Here is an 18869-nt window from a genome sequence, read left to right as displayed (position 1 = left end):
GGGAGAGAGGATAGGGCCGTGCTGCTGCTTCTCAGTAACGTAGGCCGCCGATTGGTTGGCGGGCGCAGTGGGCGGGCCCCCTTCTGGTTAGTGGGTCACTGCGCCATGGCATCACTTCCGGCGCCTGCCGCCGCCGCCGCCGCAGCGCAGGGCCCGTAGGGGCGGAGCGGGGGACGGGGCAGCAGGGCCGAGGACGAGCCGCGACCGGCCGTTCCCTTCCCTTCCCTTCCCGCCGCGGCCCTTCCCGCACGGAGAGCGGTGGTGGGCGGCGTACCGTAGGTGAGCGGCGGCGGTGGCGGCGGGCGGCGGCCGTGGGGGGGGGGTGTAACGGGAACCGGGAGCGCGCAGGCGGGGGCGCGCGGGGCGGCGGTGGGTGACGTGTGCGGGCGGGGGGCGGGGCGGAGAGCTCCGGGTCGTCCGCCCCTTCCCCGGTGTCCGCCGCGGGTGTCCCCTCCGGGTTATTTGGAAGCCCCACGGGAAGAGGGAGGAGCGGGCGTGGAAGGTGGTGAGGGGCGGGTGGGGAACCGGTCACGGTCCCGGTGCCTGCGGGGAGAGTGCGGTCGTCGGAGTTTTGCCGGTGGGGAGGGGATGGAGATCGGTACCGGCGGCGTGGAGGACTGCGGCTGGCCGGGGAACGCGGTTCTGTTGCGCTCGAGAAGAAGCCGTGGGGCGGAACGCGGTCCCCGTCCTCGGTGGGGGTTTCCATCCACTGGGGAAACTCGACGTTTCCGTGGGCCTGTGGGGACGCGGAGCCCCCTGCGGCAGTTCTTCCTGCCGGGGTCCGGTGGAACGAAGCGGGCGCTTGGCCTCTGCCCCGGGACCGCTGGAAGAGCGTTTGGTTCCAACCTGGGCAAGACGGACGAAGGCGCGTTGCCGAGCGCGAGAGGCTGCTTGTGACCTGGAGGGCCTTTTCGTTGGGCGTGCGGCGATGTCTCTGTAAGACACAAAACTAAAACACGTGGATGCGTTTTTAACTACTGATGATGGAAGGGCGAGGCGTAGATGCTATCTTGAGTTTTGAGGGGGACGTAAAACTTGGATATTCCAGGCAATGTAAAAAAGAAAAAAAGGCATGACTCCATTCTTCAGGACAGTACCTTTCAGTGCATTCAGGAATGAGCACGGGAACAACAGCCTTTCCTGTCAGTTACTTTAACGTTCTGGAATTTTCAGAGAAACATACCTTCAGGTGACAAGTTATAAATTAGGTTTTACTTTCTCGTACTTGGTGTAACTATTGAGTCGTAGTTCATCTTGTGGAGGACAGCATAAAGGTGAAGAGGTGTTACATGTACTGTTGGTGTACAAAAGTTGCATGCACACCAGCTGCTTCTGTGGAATGTATGTGGTATCTCTGTGCTATTGACCTCGCTAGCTGCTGGTTTTTCTTATGGTCGTGCTAACGAAGGCAAACTCTGCTGTAAACCCATGTTATAAAGAAAAGGTAGTCCTGGAGCGGTGTCTGTGTGAAAACAGAGAAGGAAGTTACCATCTTTGAACTGAAAAAAGCTGATTAATTTCTTCCTCCACCTTTCAAAAATTACTCAGAAGGACTTCAGTTAATTCAGCATAATACATTCAAATAATGTAAATTGTTACCTTCTACTGTGACTTTTAAACAGTAATTAAGGCAACGTGTTCTTTTTAATTCTTCATTAATACATGCTTCTATAGGGTTTCGTGGTGAGGCTTTGGTAGCGGGGGCCTGCAGGGGTGGCTTCTGTGAGAAGATATCAGAAGCTGCCCCATATCAGATGGAGCCTGTTTCAGCCAGCTCCAGGATGGACCCACCGTTGGCCAAGGCCGAGCCAGTCAGCAACGGTGATAGCACCTTTCTGATAACATACTTAAGAAAGGGTAGAAAACACTGTGCAACAGCAGCTGGGAGAGAGGAGTGAGAAAATGTGAGAGAAACAGCTCTGCAGACCCCCAGGTTAGTGAAGAAGGAGGGTGGGGGGGTGCTGCAGGCACCGGAGCAGAGATTCCCCTGCAGCCCATGGGGAAGACCACAGCGAGGCAGGCTGTCCCCCTGCAGCCCATGGAGGTCCATGCTGGAGCAGGTGGATGTGCCCTGGAGGAAGCTGCAGCCTGTGGAGAGCCCATGCTGGAGCAGGCTGCTGGCAGGACCTGCAGCCCCATGGAGAGAGGAGCCCACACTGGAGCAGGTTTGCTGGCAGGACTTGTGACCCCATGGGGAACCCACGCTGGAGCATTGTGTTCCTGAAGGACTGCACCCCGTGGAAAGGACCCACACTGGAGCAGTTCGTGAAGAACTGCAGCCCATGGGAAGGACCCATGTTGGAGAGGTTCGTGAAGGACTGTCTCCAGTGGGAGGGACCCCATGCTGGAGCAGGGGAAGGGTGTGAGGAGGAAGGAGCAGCAGAGGGGAATTGTTATGAACTGACCGCAACCTCCGTTGTCTTATCCCCCTGTGCTGCTTGGGGACAGGAGGTAGAAGAGTTGGGAGTGAAGTTGAGCTGGGGGAGAAGGAAGAGGGGTGGGGGGGAAGGTGTTTTCAGTTTTATTGTTCGTTCTTTCTATCCTATTCTGTTATTTATTGGCAGTAAATTAAATTAATTTGCCCCAAGTCGAGTGTTTCGGATGGTGGTTGGTGAATGATCTCCCTGTCCTTTCTTCAGCCCACAAGCTTTTCATCTTACTTTCTCCCCCACCTTGCTGAGGAGGGGGGGTGAGAGAGCAGCTGGGTGGCTGTCTGATCAACCCACCACAATGCCAAAATAGACAGAACTGTGCAGTACATCCATGTAGATTTTTTTCCCTTCTGAGGGTAAAATAATGTTAGAAGATGAGTTTTTGAAATGAGTTTTGGAAGATCAGAAGCAGACAATTCAGCAGTTTTCATTTGAAATACAGTAGTAATCTGCTGAATCAGTTATGTGGACATAATTATGTGCTTAGGCTGAAGATGTGTAATACTAATAATCCATTGTGGTGGTGGTGGTGGTGCTTCAATCTAAACCATTTCCTGGCAAAAGTAGATTTATTCATTATGCAGTTAACCCGAGTTTCACTGGGGTTAAAAGCTTAGGCAAAGGAATCACCAAGGAAGGTGGTTGGATGGCATTGTTTAAAATTCTTGAATCTCTGGTAAACAGTGAAGTTGAGCTAGATTTAGAAATGATTGCCATATTGAGCAAGAAGACATCATGCTGGCACCAAGCTGTCTGCGCTTGCCCTTTCCATGGGATCCTTGCCTGTAGACCTTTGGTTCTGAGTGGTGTTTGTAGTTTGATTCATGACCTGGGGGTGATGGTAGGCAGGAGAAGCTGGCAACTGAGTTTCCTTTACAGCATTGGACATTCTTGTTGAAGGACGATGGCAGTGACAGAGACTGCTGTGGTACCATGAACCTCAGGAGAGGTTTTCTGAACTGGTAACGTAACTGTGAGTTCAGATCAATCCTCCTTGATGGCAGTTTGTCTTCCCATGCCCTTAAATGGCTTTACTGCCAGTTCTGTATAGCAGCATTCTCTGCTTTTCCCTTTGTAAATAAATCAAATAGTGATACTGCCCAAACAGCTTTCCTCAGGTATTTCACTGTGCAATGCCTAAAAAACTGTTGTGCTCATGGGAACAGCTGTTTTCTCCTATCTAGATGCAGTTTTATAGCTTCCTAAGATCAAGAATAGAATCCATGATCTTCTTTTCCTGTTTCCTAGTGATACCAAGAAAACACTATGCTTTTGTAAGTTGACCAGAAAAGCATAGTCAACCCTTCTGAGAGAGACTGACGCCTGTGAAAGCTATGGTACTGACCTTCAAGCCCAAACAATGAAGGGGTTAGCCAGGAATTACAAGGCAACAGTGTTCAGTCTGTTCAGAATATGCAGCAGTACAGGTGTGTTAAACAGTAGAATCACAACAAAGAACCCCCCTGGTGACAAGCTGAGATGGCACATCAAAATGCAGGAGTGTCACATTTCAGTCTCCTCCTGCGTGTCTTCCTCTGAAGTATCACACTGTGCTGCAGGATCCAACCGAGAGATGAATCACAGGGCTGGGAGGAGCTGAGGTGGAAACGTCAGGAAGCAGGAGGATGGCCATGTCACAGGTAGTATCTGTTTCTTCACATAACTAAGAGTGTCTAGGAAAAACCTAGCCTTTTTTTTGGGGAAGCTTTTTGTTGCTCCTTTCAAAGATGCTCTTTGCAGTTGGCAGGCTGTGCTGTTACTGTTTGTTAATGAGTTGGTGTTGCCATGGGTTGGATTGTCTATTATGCGGTACCTTTCAGATGATCAGAAAATACTAAGCCATATCCTAATCTGTTACTCTTCTCTGGAAGGCTGATGCAACCAGCAGCAGTGTCTGCAGTGCACTTTATCTTTTCTGATTCTTAGGCAAGTTGTAATTCATCTTCGCTGACAACAGGAAGATAAACTGTGTGAGTTGAACTGTATATAAAACCTGGCTAAGGAAACACCTCAAATCAGATGTTGTAAGCTCAACTGTCAGTCATGAAAGTCACACACACACACACACACAAAATGCCTTTCATGGCTGGCACTCAATGTATTGTTGCATACACGAAAGTGATATAACACTGGAGTCTACTTCAGTTGCATGGGGCAAATCCAGAAATCATTTCAACTACTGTTAACTAAAATTCCATCATGTGCTAAGTTTGAAAACACTCTCAGAGCAGAGAACACACACCCTCCATGTTTCAAAGTGTTAAAACTTGCTGAAGATGTCAAAGTGAAGACTTCCATTTCGTCCTGCCTCTACCCTCCCACCGTCCTGCTGACTTGCTAAAAAACCAACAAAACTGGTAGTACAAAGTGTTTTCTAAAATAACACTTGTATAACTGACTCCTGTCTAGATTTATGTTTGTGTTTCAGGCTTCAGGGGAGCTTTTTATGAGATGTATTATTTCAAGCACAATGGTTAAGCACAGTACAAGTGTATTACAATCTTTTGTAAAATGTAATTTAAGCTAAAAGGCAAACAGTTATTAATCTTACATTGGCACACTTTCAAGTTTTGGCTATATGCCAGGGATTCCTGCAGACTTGGTACCTAGAATATAAAATGCATTTAAATACAGATTGTTGGGAGTGGGGTTTGAGGTGCAAGTAATAAATTGTCCTTCATTTATCTGATAAGGAAAAAAGCAAGTACCTACTCTAAAGTTTTCAGTAGTGTATTGGTATGTGAGATTTATTCTGATACTGTTCTGTTAAATGATGTAGTTGAGGCAGCTTTTGTTGTTGGTTTTAGTAACAAAATCAATTGCTTTGCAAAATTTTTAAAAGCTTCTTTAGGGGGAACTTGAGGTTGCTTTTTTTTTTTTTTGACTATGTATGTTTGCTTGACAGTGGCTCAGCATTGCAGTGTAATCTAAACTGTGTCCTTTATTATTGGACATAGTAATAAAATTTTACATAGATCATTATTCAGGTTCCTTATTTTTCACACTATTTTATAGTGAGTTAACTTTAACTTTTTTTCAGAGAAGCAAGAGAAAAGTTTTTGATTCTGCAGTAGTTTCAGTGCCAGTGTACTTGCTTTGTCCCATCTTGCTGCTGCTTAAGTATTAGAGCAGAGGGATTTGATGGCAAAAGGGGCTGTAAGTCTACATAATATTACCAATGGTAATCATTCAAGAAATAGAAAGAAACCGTATGAAGAAATTATTACCATTACGAGTAGTAGAAATATGTGCTAATAAAACCTGAATTCCTGTGGAAAAATCCATAGTGTCCCTTCTCCTGCTACGTGATTGTTACCAGCTGTCCCTTGTGTTTCCTACCTGCCTGGCTGCGTAGATGGCTGCATGAATGCCTCATTTGTAGCTGAATGGCCAGCTGGCTTGTTTTGGTTTTGGGTGTTTTGTGCTGTTTAAGAGAATAAGGGAATTAATTATGACTCTGTGAGAAGTAGTCCTTATAAATTTGGCTTCTTCTGTAACCAGACATGAACTTCAACAAAAAATGTGGGAATTCAGTATCTCATTTCCTTTTTGTTAAATTTGGTTGGAGTTGACGGAGACTCTGAGGTTAATAGCCAATGGGAAATTAATAAACTGGCTGTGTCATTGTAAATTGCAGGTCTTTTTTCCTAGAATTCCAAAACACTTGCACATCAACCTCCTGATTAGGTATTTTTAATCCTGATGCTTTCTTAATATGAAAGGCTTAGTTTAAGAAATTAAAGCCTTATCTTCATCCGCATGTATGAGGAATATTTTACTATGTGGCGCTGTGAATGTTCGGTTATGTGATCAAGCTCCTCTGCACAGCCTCAAGGGAGCCTGGAGAGGCTATGGCAGGAGGGGGAGCCCAAACAGTACCCTGCGAAGCTGCTCCCAATCCTTTCCCTGGAGCAAGCCCATCACGGGCCCATCTCCGCAGCCCCAGAGGAGCACAGGGGCACAGGTGGGAACCCAAACCAAGGACCCCGAGAAAGCAGCACCCTCTCCAGGGCAGTCCCCCCAGAGCCTCTGCCCAGTGTCTTGTCATACTAAGGGTGTTGCTGCCCACAACGTGGGCTGCAGGGGAAAACAAGTTTGGGATCCCACAGGACTTCCTATGCGATGTTTAGGGGAGGAACCAAAAGTGGGGCAAAGGAGGAGTTTAGGGGATTTGGGGAGGAACAAGTGTTGAAATACAGAGCGGTAAGGGGATGAAAAGGGCTGGCTGCATGTAGGCAGTTGGCTGGTCACTGCGCTTGCCTGGCCATGCCCTGCACCTGATCAGCGCTGTGTGTCCTGCTCCTTATTTAATTCCATTTCGGCTCTGTCCTGGGTGAGGGCTCTCTGGTTGGTGTGAGTGCAGCCACGGGGCACATTGGAGCAAGCCCGGGTGAGCGAAGATCAACTGCATGAGCTGGTGAAGTGACCTGGGAGCAAGGAGATCTGTGGGTCCTTAAGGGCAGCTCTGGTGTGAGAGTGCCTGTGTCTATAGGGGCAAGAACATGGCAGGGTCAGATGTGGGACCAGGGGAGTCCCAGTTGGCTCCGTGTACCTATGACAGTCTGTACTAGCAACTGGAGCCAGGCTGTGGCCTCAGGGACTTGTAGGTCTGCAGACTGGGGATGGGGAGACTGGGACCCAGGGGACATACTGGGAGAGCCAGCTGCTGGAGGGGTCCGCCTTGTACGCCTGTACGCCTGTTCTTGCTGGTGGACTTCCATCTTGCCCGTCCAGAGAGGGGAGCAGGATGAGGCCTCTGGTGCTACCTGTGTTTGTGTGAGTGCTGAGTGTCATTGCATATATGTGTGCTCTGTGCACTGGTGCCTGCTGCGAATACATCTCCCACTCTCCTGCTGGGACATGGGGATGTTTAGCAGGAGCAGCATTGCCTCTCTTGGGCTGTTGGATCTGCACTGGTATGTTTTCCTCTAGCAGTGAAGAGGCAGGTTAAGTATTTAAATATCTACTGAGCACACTTTCTATTCAAAGGTTAATTATCTTTTTAAGTGTGTAATCAAAATGCTAGGGAGAAAATGCTTCCTTATTAATTTCTACTAAATCAATCTTACATTTAAAAAATCCATAGTTCTCCTAAAAGTCTTCTGAAAATACCAAAGAAAGCTGTAAAATTGAAAGTCAGAGAGGTAAGTGCATATAAAAGTACACCTCCAGTGACCTGTGGTTTAATGCCTTCCCCAGATAGAGGTGGCATCTGAATATTTAATAGCTCTCAATTGTTGTGTTTTTTTGATGAATCTATGTAATGGCTGTTGAATTCCTGTGTACTTGCCCACGGCAGGGAGTTCTATAGCTTTACTGCGTTATGTGAAGGAGTGTTTCTTTGATTCTGACCCTGCTGGTTTCATTTCATAGGCCTTGGTCCAGGGACATGTAGAACAGTTGTTTTCCAGTCAGGATTTCGTAGATAGTTTTTCATTGCTTGCCCTTAGAATTTTCCTGGCTCTGACTATTTGTATTTATAGTAAAACTACTTGTAGCTAAACAATTTGGTATAGTTTCTTTTCATTTGTGGTCATTTGTTTGATTATAAAGCTAAGCTGTTATCTTTCCTGCTGCTCTCCAAAAGGCTGCTGGACTCAATGTCTGCTGTTTGTACCACTGATGTCCCCCCTGAGTCCCACTGACTGATTCTGATTCAGCGGAAGATTTCATCTAACATTCCCTGGGTCCCCAGGATGTGAACTGAAGCTGGCTGTGAGCCTCCTGAAGGCTGCAGAGACTGGCTACTGAAACCACTCGCTATTCAGTTGGGAGCATCACTGTCCATCATCCAAATAGGCATTCACACACCATGTGATGGGATGCCACCCATCAGATGCTGGAGATGTTGGGTCATTTGGTAGGGGAATGATGGGGATGTGCAGCCCATGGGTGGTTCAGGGGAGTCCTTATGGCCAGCTGTTGCTGAAAGGCGAGGTATCACTGAAGCAGGAGGGGAAGACAGACTGAATGTGTGTATCCAGAAATACACCACTCATATATTTTGGTATCGACTTAGATGCATTGCATGTATTTAGTAACCTGAAGTAGCTGATACGTCAACGAATGTGGTATGTGGGTAGTATGCAGTATATACAACTGAAATCGAGTTTTATAATTTTCAGTTGATCTTGTATGAGATCTCAGCTTCACTGTGGGGTCTGTATTTGTTCATTCTGGTTCAAGGACTTTAGCCCTTACGGTGTAGTAAAAGTTAAATACCAAGCCAAATTAATGTTACTTGAAGCAAAACTGGGGTTTGTCTTGTTCGAGGTGCATGAAGGATGCAATCACTTTTGGTGACTGTAAGCAAGGACTCTCTCTGAATTCTGAAATCCCAAATCATTGCTCAAAACAATGACTCTTGCCTGTTTTCTGTGGTTCAAATACATATTACTGCCTGGGCAGAAATACCTTGGACCATAGCTGTAACCCATCTTCCTTTCTGGAGTCCAGCTCAATCTTTTTACTGATGTGAGACCCTGTCCTCATGTTGTTTGGTGTTTTCCACCTCCAGTCTTCTCTGGGCATTGGCTTGAATGCGTTATTACATACCCTGCTGAAGCACACCACCTGCTGGGATTGGCTTGATAAAGGCAATGCATGAGCTCTCAAGTATTTTTTATCTTCTACAGTGTGTTTCCTAAAATGACCTAAAGCAGTGCACAGACTGGGAACTGTTGGGGTGCTTGTGAACAGCTTGCTTCTGACAACCCTTGAAGCTGGAGCAGTCTCTGTGCTTTCTGCAAAAAAGGTACAAGTGGAACAATTTTGTTCTTGGTTGCAGGTGGGGCACAACAAAGTGCTCCCATCTTAGCTGTAGGTGGTGGTACTAATGGTTCAGCACTGCTGCGTTTTGGAAAGTCACTGTAGTTAATACCAAGGTGTCGTCTAGTTCTGGTCCTCAGGGAAAGGAGATCCCTTGCCTCTCCTGGTGTGGTAGGTGCCTGGCATTTTCCAGGGTGTCTGCCAGTGGGCTGTAGTGTTTTATACTGTGCAGATTAACCCTGCATATAGCTGTAGAACTGTGAAATGGTTCCTTGGAGCTGTCACTCTTGACTGGGGAGTAAAGTGAAGAGAAAGTCGGCAAACATCTAGGCCCCCCAAGAGCACACTGATGCTATAGTGATGCTACTCTAAATGGAGCGAGGGTTTCTTTGTTGCTCTGGCAACTGTTGCCCCCCTGCCCCCATCTCCTCCCCCTCTCTCCAAATGCCCCCTAGATCCTGTGTTTTAGTCCCGTGAAGCTAAGGATAGAGCATTAACTCTGGTGTAACACTTGGCCCATCTCAGAGGCGAGCAAAAGAAGATAAATGAAGAATTGTTTGGCAATCCCCTCTCAACTTCCCAGAGATGCCTAGCTGGAGAGGAACTTACCTTACAGAGGAGATTGTCCCTGCACGGTGCTTTCTGGGACAGAGCAGGACATAAGTTTAACCAGGTGTGCCTGAGCAGAAAAGGCAAGACAGCGATGTAGCAGCACTGCTCACAAAGCAGCCTTGGCCTTTGCCACATTCCAGACACTTCTTGCTGGGACTTGTGGCTCTTGTCACAGGCTCCCCGTCTTCCTTTTGTCCCGCTGCCTGAGGTCAGTGAGTTTCAGGGTCCGCTCCTTTGTTCCTCCCTCCTCCTACAACCACCAGGAAGCATCTCCTCACTTCTCCTTGTGTTATACTTCTCTTGGAGAAAATGTGTAGAAATAAAAACCGTGCAATTCCAAAGTTTGTCTTGTTTAACATTTTTTTTGTTTGAAAATGTCATCTTATTTTTACTGTAAAATAGACATTCTTAGTGAAAGATAAATAAAATCACCTATCATCTGTATTTCTATTACTTATTTTAAAAAGGGTCAAAATCAAATTCTTCTGTTTTATTACATAACTTCATTTATGGAGATAAGGAGGACTGTGACACAGTACTCAAATCTCATTACGGTGCTTATTTCAGGCATTCAGGAATTGTAGCCTTAGTGCTGCCAAATTAGGGGATTTTTGAATGCTGCCAATAAGCCTGGACCATTGCTGGAAGGCATGAAGTGTAATTTGTTTATTTCTTTTTTTTTAAAATACGCAGGAACCAATTATGGTTGGAGGCCACAGATTTTTGCCAGCAGAATTTTTGGCTTTTCAGCATTTAGGTAAAACTGTGGTTCTTTGCCAGCCTGTATCCTTTGGAGAGGGGCAAGGTTCTTTGTCCACGGACTAGGTGGTAAAATCTTCCTCCAGCAAAGACCTGCAAAGTGTATGTCATGTGCCTTAGAGAAGGAGGAGGTGGGTGAATGCCAGCTGCCTCTTGGCTGGAGAATAGCAGCTGCTCTTAGATTAGCTCCAGCCTGGCAGCTGAGGCAGGCAGGGGCTGTTTACTGAGATTTTTTTTGTGACCTAATGGTTTTAGTCTTTGTGCTTTTATGTTAGTTTGCCACCTCTTCTGGCATGAATTTGGATCTCTTTGCCTACTGTACTACCAATTCCTTTTCTTTTATGTCGCCCGATGTTAGTCCAAGTGCAGCAAAAGCCGCAGATTTGAGCAGGTCCATTTGTTTGTCCAGGTTGCCCCTAAGGGATTTCATAAGCCTGGGAATCAGAAAACGGTAGCTGTTCATCACACATTAGTGTCCATAGTAGCCTCAAAACAGGCTAAAAACTGAGAGCATCTGCATCTAGGGCCTCCCTACCCTGTAGCTGTCTGTAGTCTCCCTGACAATGCAGAACTTTGTTATTTAATGACAAGAATAATTGTGTTATAGAACACAATTACTCTGCCCATCCCTTCTGTAACTATTGGAGACACTGGCAAGTTTGACTGATGAGACTACTATTTTAAGTCCAACGTGGTTTATAGCTGTGGGCCTCATAGAAAAGGCAGGCGTAGGTTTGTGCCCTCGCTGGATGGAGAACCCACCATGTGTTCAGCTCGTGCTTGTTCTGCTCTGCCAGTGGATGCTACGACTGGGAAACCTCGCTCAGCCCCAGGCCCAGCCTGAGCTTCCTCTGGGATCTGGGGGGATTTGGTCTGATGGGGTGCGGAGTGGGAGCAAGCAGGGTTATTGCGCAGGGAGCGAGGGCACACAGAGCATGTGTTAACTTCATTTCCTAATGAGAAACCTAATCTTATGCTGCTTGCCGAATGGCTCCTGAACTAATTCAAAAGAAGTGTATTCTTTATAAAAGAGAATCGAGAACCCTTCCACTTTCCCTTGACATGTTAATGGTGATAATCCAAGACTGGGGAACATTGCAGATGTACTTTCCTAGTTTAAGCTGAGCCGCTGGCGGAAGCCCACAGATCTTTATAATTCTACAGCTGCCTGCTTACTACGTATGTGTAAGTGTGTAAATCCATCAGTGATCTTCTGTGTATTGTTTGGCTTTTTGACCTTTACCAGCATGGTTTTACAGCAGTGTGTGTCTTGAAGATGGTAGTCCCCAGTCTGCCCTGCCTCCCTTACTGCCTCCTGCCTTGCAGCAAAGGAGAGCACAGAGCTCTGAGCTGCTGCAGGCTGAGGGAGCTTTTGTGGCCACGTGCCACTGTTCCTCCATGCCTGCGATCTCAGGAGTTGCTCTTTGCATATGTGAGGTTTTGCTTTTTCTGCCGATCCTTCCAAGTAAATAGTTAATCTCTGTCCATCCAGGTGAACAACATTCCAAAGCAATTAACAATCTACATCAACAGCTGTACCCATTTTCCTCTGAATGAATGGGTATTCTTGGCAGCTGCTGTGTCTGGCCTGAGCATACCTTCTGAGCAAAGTCATTGCATAAAGTGAGACACCTGCGAAGAGTTTGAAATACAAACGTTATTTCTGAGCAAACTTTACTGGTCAAACGTGACTATGGGAAGCTTTGTATGCAACTTACTCATATAGCTTGTGACTGTGCACATATGCAAAATGCAGCATATGGTTTGCTCACAATGTTTGTGCATTTGAGGACAGAATTTCTAAATCGGCAGACTCATATTTGATCCCTCTTCAAAAGTATAATTCTTTCTGTGTGACCTTTTATTTTAGCTGCTTTACAGTCTTCATGCGTCACATGATACTGTGGTACTGCTATTGAAAAATAAACGTGAACACAAAAATGTGTGTGTATGTCCTATACATGCAATCTTTCTGTTCCCCAAATCTTATACTTTTTGATTTGTCATGAGAAAAAATAGATATATCACCAAAAGTCACCTATTTAGTCTTTAGGTGAGTCTACTAAGATTTTACTTAGATTATGTTAATGAAAATTTAAGAAGAAAACACCCCTGAGTTTGTCTAGTTGTCTTGTTGAGTAGTGCACCATTTTGTCAAAAGCTTCCTATAACTTCCTTATGGACCAAGAAGGTTTATAAGGAATAGCAAGCAGAGAGATGGCTCTTATAGTTGGCAAACTTTTCTATCTTACTACCATTTTATTTATTTTGTGCGAAAAACAGAAGACTTTCAGTACATCCCAGCTGATAAACTATAGTGAATAAGAAAACTGTATTGCAATTCTGATAGCTAAAGGTGGCAGCTTGAGACAAGAGCTGACCACTTGTTCCAGTGCAGAAGCGTCTCCCTTCTTTTCCATTAACTCTTTTCTGTGTTTCTATGTTGAAAGCAGATACTCGAATGACAGTTCTGCACAGTAGCTCAGAAACTGTGCAGAAAGTCATTTGCAGAAGGTGAAGCTGGATTAAATGAGATGAGAATTAAAGTTCAGACTTTTCAGTGGGAGGTTATCTAGTAACGTGAGCAATTTATCAAAGGTTGCAGTAGATTATTCACAGTTAGATTTTTTTAAAAACCAGGATTAAATGTTCTACTAAAGAGTGTGTTTGAGTTTGGACAGGAGCTAACAGAGGTGAAATGACCTGCGTTATTCAGTTTGCAGCAGAGCTGCCTGTGACACGTCTGATGCTGAGGTGGCTGTTACACTAGGTCAGCTCCATGGCAGAACCTGTATTTTCTTCCACATCCTGCTCTGCAAGATTGCCAGCTTTGATACAGTACCAATATGGCAGTGGTAGATTAAGATCAGTTATTGTTCATCTGTCATCTTTCATTTTTAGACCTGGTTTTGCTTTGGTCTGACCAGGACTTCAGCCATTTTTAATATTATAGTTTCTTCTGTTTTGTTTTGTAGGATCATGGATTTTCCAGGACACTTTGAGCAAATCTTTCAGCAGCTCAACTACCAGAGGCTTCATGGCCAGCTTTGTGACTGTGTCATTGTGGTGGGAAACAGGCATTTCAAAGCCCATCGCTCTGTTTTGGCAGCATGTAGCACACATTTCCGAGCTCTATTTACTGTAGCGGAAGGAGATCAGACTATGAATATGATTCAGCTGGACAGTGAAGTGGTGACAGCAGAAGCTTTTGCTGCTCTGATAGACATGATGTATACTTCCACACTAATGCTTGGGGAGAGCAATGTTATGGATGTCTTGCTGGCTGCTTCTCACTTGCATTTGAACTCTGTTGTTAAAGCCTGCAAACACTACCTTACTACCAGGACGCTGCCGATGTCTCCACCGAGTGATAGAGTTCAAGAGCAAAATGCACGCATGCAGAGGTCTTTCATGCTCCAGCAGCTTGGACTGAGCATCGTGAGCTCTGCCTTAAATTCCACTCAGAACACAGAGGAACAACCAAATACTATGAGCTCCTCGATGAGAAGTAACATTGAGCAGCGCACTACTTTTCCTATCCGTCGTCTCCACAAACGTAAACAGTCTTCTGAAGATCGGGCCAGACAGCGCATCAGGCCTACCATGGATGAGTCTGTTTCTGATGTGGCTGCAGAGAGCGGGCAGTCAGTAGTTCATTCACGGGAAGATTTCTTCTCGCCAGATTCACTGAAGATTGTGGACAACTCTAAGGCCGATGCTGTTGCTGATAACCAGGAGGATAATACTATTATGTTTGATCAGTCTTTCAGTGCTCAGGAAGATGCTCAAGTGCCCAGCCAGTCTGACAACAGCGGAGGAAACATTTCACAAATGTCCATGGCATCACAGGCAACGCAGGTGGAAACCAGCTTTGACCAGGATGCTGCTTCTGAGAAGAACAACTTCCCATGTGAGAATCCAGAGGTCAGTCTGAATGAAAAAGAGCACATGAGGGTGGTGGTGAAGTCTGAACCCTTGAGTTCTCCAGAGCCTCAAGACGAGGTGAGCGATGTCACTTCCCAAGCGGAGGGCAGCGAGTCTGTTGAAGTGGAAGGAGGAGTAGTGAGTGCAGAGAAGATAGAACTGAGTCCCGAGAGCAGTGATCGTAGCTTTTCTGACCCACAGTCCAGCACTGATAGGGTGGGAGACATCCATATTATGGAGGTGTCAAATAACCTGGAACACAAATCTACTTTCAGTATCTCAAATTTTCTAAATAAAAGCAGAGGTGGTGGTTTCGGTGCTAGTCAAAACAGTGATGACAACATTCCAAATACCACCAGTGACTGCAGGATGGACAGTGATGCTTCTTATCTCATGAGTCCAGAGTCGGGGCCTGCTGGTGGCCATTCATCTGCCACCGTCTCTCATGTTGAGAATCCATTTAGTGAGCCTGCAGATTCTCATTTTGTTAGACCAATGCAGGACGTGATGGGTCTCCCCTGCGTACAGACTTCTGGGTATCGGGCAGCAGAACAGTTTGGCATGGATTTTCCACGGTCGGGCTTGGGCTTGCACTCCCTGTCAAGGGCAATGATGAGCTCAGTAAGAGGTGGAGCTAGCAGCTTTCCTGGCTACCGCCGCATAGCCCCCAAAATGCCTGTGGTGACCTCTGTCAGGAGCTCCCAGCTGCAAGATAACTCATCCAGTTCCCAGCTGATCATGAACGGGACCACTTCTTTTGAAAACGGGCATCCATCGCAACCTGGTCCGCCACAGCTGACAAGGGCATCTGCAGATGTCCTTTCAAAATGCAAGAAGGCCTTATCTGAGCACAACGTCTTGGTTGTAGAAGGCGCACGCAAGTATGCCTGCAAGATCTGCTGCAAGACATTTTTGACCTTGACAGACTGCAAGAAACACATCCGTGTCCACACGGGCGAAAAGCCTTACGCCTGCCTGAAGTGTGGCAAGCGGTTCAGCCAGTCCAGCCACCTGTATAAACACTCCAAGACAACCTGCCTGAGGTGGCAGAGCAGCAATCTGCCTAGCACTTTGCTTTAACCTTCTCCAGCCGGGGCCTGAAGGAGAATGCCAGTGCAGATGTCTAGCTCCCTGAAGCACCACAGGAACATGAACACTATTTTCTTCAAGGCTGCAGGCTCAGAGGCTGCTCTTGTTGGTCAGCGAACACTTACGTGTGATGGTGCCACACACACAAAAGTCTTGGTTCTGTCAATTGGGGATATTACTGTACCTACCTCACAGGGGTGTTGTGAGGCTTAAACAGCTGTAAGCGAAGTTGGAGATCCTCAGAAGTCGCACTGTAGCTGTGTGAAGTGTTACTATGATGTACGTTCAGGCCTTGGGCTGACGGGGATACAATCCCTAAAACTAAGCAGTTCCTTTGCAGGGCAGAGGGGTGAGAGCGTAGTTAGCTCATGAAGTAGCACGTTTCAAAAATGGGAAACTGAAGTGCAAATTTCCTCTTTTTTTTTTTCTAAAGTATTTTGTAAAAGTGAAAGCATTTAAATAAATGACCTGTAAAACAAGTTGCTGCATTATGTATGGACAGTAATGCAAGAGCTGTTTACTGTAACTAACACAGACTGCGTATCTTTGAAAGAGAAAAACAACTTTGGGTGCACCTGTCTGACATAATAGTTTAAAACATGCTAATTATAAAAATAGTTTTAGGGTTATGAATGTATGTTTGGCTGTTTTGTAGTAAAGGACACTGTGTGATGAAGGTGCTTAAATTAAATCCAAGACAAGTAACTTTTGGACTGCCAGATGTATATATACTTTGAATACAGCAAGATCTGGATGTTTGACTGATTTTTTTTCTGTAGAAACTTGTATTAAGTGATAAGTGAAGTACTGTTTCTTGTTCGTGCTATTCTTAGCAGTATTTTAACCAATTTGTATCTCCTACGTTGAAATTCTATATACACAGAAGTCTGAAAAGAGCTTGTCTTTGTCTGCTTTGGTTTTTTGAAAGAGAGAGAGAATTTGTGATGGCTTTTTTTACTGCATAAGGTAGTCTCTTGCTGTTTCCAGATGCTGATAGTCAATCTGATCCCCATTGTTGCATAAGCATATTGTCCTTTTCTGACACTCTTATCTTCAGTCTTTAATTTCCTCCTCTGTACACTTACTTAATTTCCTTCACAACTATGGATTGTTCCTCAGATCAAACCAGCCAGGAGTGATCCTCATTTGCCATATTTATTTATGTCTCTCTATAAAATGTAGTTGTCAAATCCAGTCCTTCCACTTAAAGTAGTGTCATAAATGTACTTCTCCACATAAATTTAAAAAAATCTAGCATAAATTTAATTTTTAAAAATAGCACTGTACACTTTGTGTAGCAGAAAGTCAGTGATCGTTATTCTTGAAGTGAATCATGTAAATCTTGTTTTAATTTCCTTTTCTTTGATACCATTGTAACTAAGACTGTCTGCAGTCTCTTTTTCTTTGTTAAAGATGCACATGAACTAACTACTGGTGTTCAGCATATTAGGTTTCTAAATAAAATTTTGGAGCACTTCTAATAAATGTTGCTCTGCCATGTAGGAACTGGGTCAGAGCTACAGCATGTCCATTCTGCTCGGGAGAGACAGAGGATTTGCATTTCCTGCTGAGTCACAGAGCAACAGTTTTCCGTTAATATAAAAAAAATTTGCAAACCTTCCCCTCTTATTTTATTCTGTATAGCAAATGTATCCTATGTGATGATATTCAGAAGTTTTAACAGAGTTTGTGCTACCGAATAGTTAGCCTTCTTAAACATCTTGGACTTATATTCTGATAAACTGAAAATTAAAATACTAATCCACAGATCTGTAGGTCATTTAGCAGGATGAACTATCAAAACTGTTGAAGCACAGAAACCAAACAGTCATTGTCAGACCAAAGGAAACATGGAGATCTTTCTGTACTTTGCTTTATGTGAAACAGTAGTCCGCTAATGAAGAAACATGTCTTCATCTCTAATTACACTGCTTCACATTGGGAAAAAAAAAAAAAAAAAGCCAAATGTCTGTCAACGTGTCATTTGCACCTTGAGTATCCAAGGTAAACAGGAATGTGGAAACGTAGTGAATGATTGGATTAATTCCTTTAAAATATTAAGATTTTGTTATAGGATTTATTTAATGATCATATTTCCGGCTCTTGATTTTATAAGCATTAAGGAAATATGCTGCATTTTTTAAAGCAGTAGGATATGCCATTTTTGTTTGATAATAATTTTGATATCAGGGGACTAACAGCATTGAGCTATATACTAAACAATCTCACTGAAACATCAATAAAATGCAGTATTTTGTACTTTAATATTTTCTTGTGTTGCCTTATTAGTAACGTCCTGGTTGTTTCATCTTCTTTGCATTTCTAGTATTTTTAAAATAGGGTTTTTTTACATTTTCCATCTGTTTCCTATAGCACATCTGAATTCCTTGAATTCTTATGACGCATAGGAATAAAGCATCTATGTGAGTAAGGAGATCAGAGTAATTAAGAACTAATATGAGCAGATAAACATATTTAACTGTACTTTTGATCTGTTTTTATAAAAACTTTAATGTCATTGTGACATATCAATCCTTGTGCAGGAGGACTTCTGTCTTCTTTCTTTAAGAAAAAAATAAACTTGGAGCATTTTTGGAAGTAGTAAATTTAAATTTAATTATCATTGGCATCTGGTGCACCTGGAGGAGCATACTGCAAACACAGGAGCCTGTGGTCAGCTTGTTGCTTTCCTAGTCTTCCAGTATGAAGCAATATCTCAGAATTGTATATCCGCTTAGCTATCCCCTACTGTAAAATGAGAGTATCTCATCTCAAAGCCTGGTAACATTGTCAAAAAACTTGTCACCCTGACTTTTGTTCAAAATTTAACTTCACAAATGCTACAGTGAGATCTTATGTGAAGATGTCAGTGTGTTAGTATTATGAAACATCTGAAAATAAACCCTACATTTTTGTGCTGCTGTGTCTGACTTGATTTACTTGTTTATGTTATCCTGGTGTCTTTGCCAAGAGCATATAATGGATTGACTAAACAAGTAATGCTTGTGTGTTAGCCGACTGGGGTCTTTGTGTTACTACATCATTTGGCAGTGCAAAATAATCCTATTGAAATGTAGGCACACACATTTTTGCCAAATGAGGCCAAGCATGTAGTGCTGCCCATGGCCGGCCTCCTGCTTCATGCTGAGGCTTTGCCAATTTTGAGAAGACATGTAGTATCTAATCAACAAGAAGTGGGTCCGTGTTTTAGCCAGTATAAAGTCTTGAAGGACTGCGTTGTCCCATCAACTTCTCGTGAGCTAGTCTGAACCAGCAGAGTCCAGC

The 18869-nt window shown here is 44.7% G+C and overlaps 1 protein-coding gene across 3 annotated transcripts; it reads left to right on the top strand.

Annotated features, from left to right (window-relative positions):
* The first annotated feature begins 124 nt into the window (after window positions 1-124).
* Window positions 125-18502, top strand: ZBTB5 (zinc finger and BTB domain containing 5). Of its 3 annotated transcripts, none has more exons than XM_069776591.1 (3): window positions 165-279; window positions 9068-9186; window positions 13547-18502. In XM_069776591.1, the coding sequence occupies exon 3, from the start codon at window positions 13551-13553 to the stop codon at window positions 15573-15575; it is 2025 nt and encodes a 674-aa protein (XP_069632692.1). In that variant the 5' UTR covers window positions 165-279; window positions 9068-9186; window positions 13547-13550; the 3' UTR covers window positions 15576-18502. The 3 variants fall into 3 exon arrangements, with proteins under 3 accessions (XP_069632694.1, XP_069632692.1, XP_069632693.1); XM_069776592.1 differs by lacking the exon at window positions 165-279 and adding an exon at window positions 6633-8404; XM_069776593.1 differs by lacking the exon at window positions 9068-9186 and having other exon boundaries at window positions 125-279.
* The last annotated feature ends 367 nt before the right edge of the window (window positions 18503-18869 follow it).

This window comes from Haliaeetus albicilla, chromosome Z (assembly GCF_947461875.1).
Source record: "Haliaeetus albicilla chromosome Z, bHalAlb1.1, whole genome shotgun sequence".
Classification (NCBI taxonomy): Eukaryota; Metazoa; Chordata; class Aves; order Accipitriformes; family Accipitridae; genus Haliaeetus; species Haliaeetus albicilla.
Note: the sequence above shows the minus strand (reverse complement) of the source record. Positions and strands in the feature narration are given on the sequence as shown.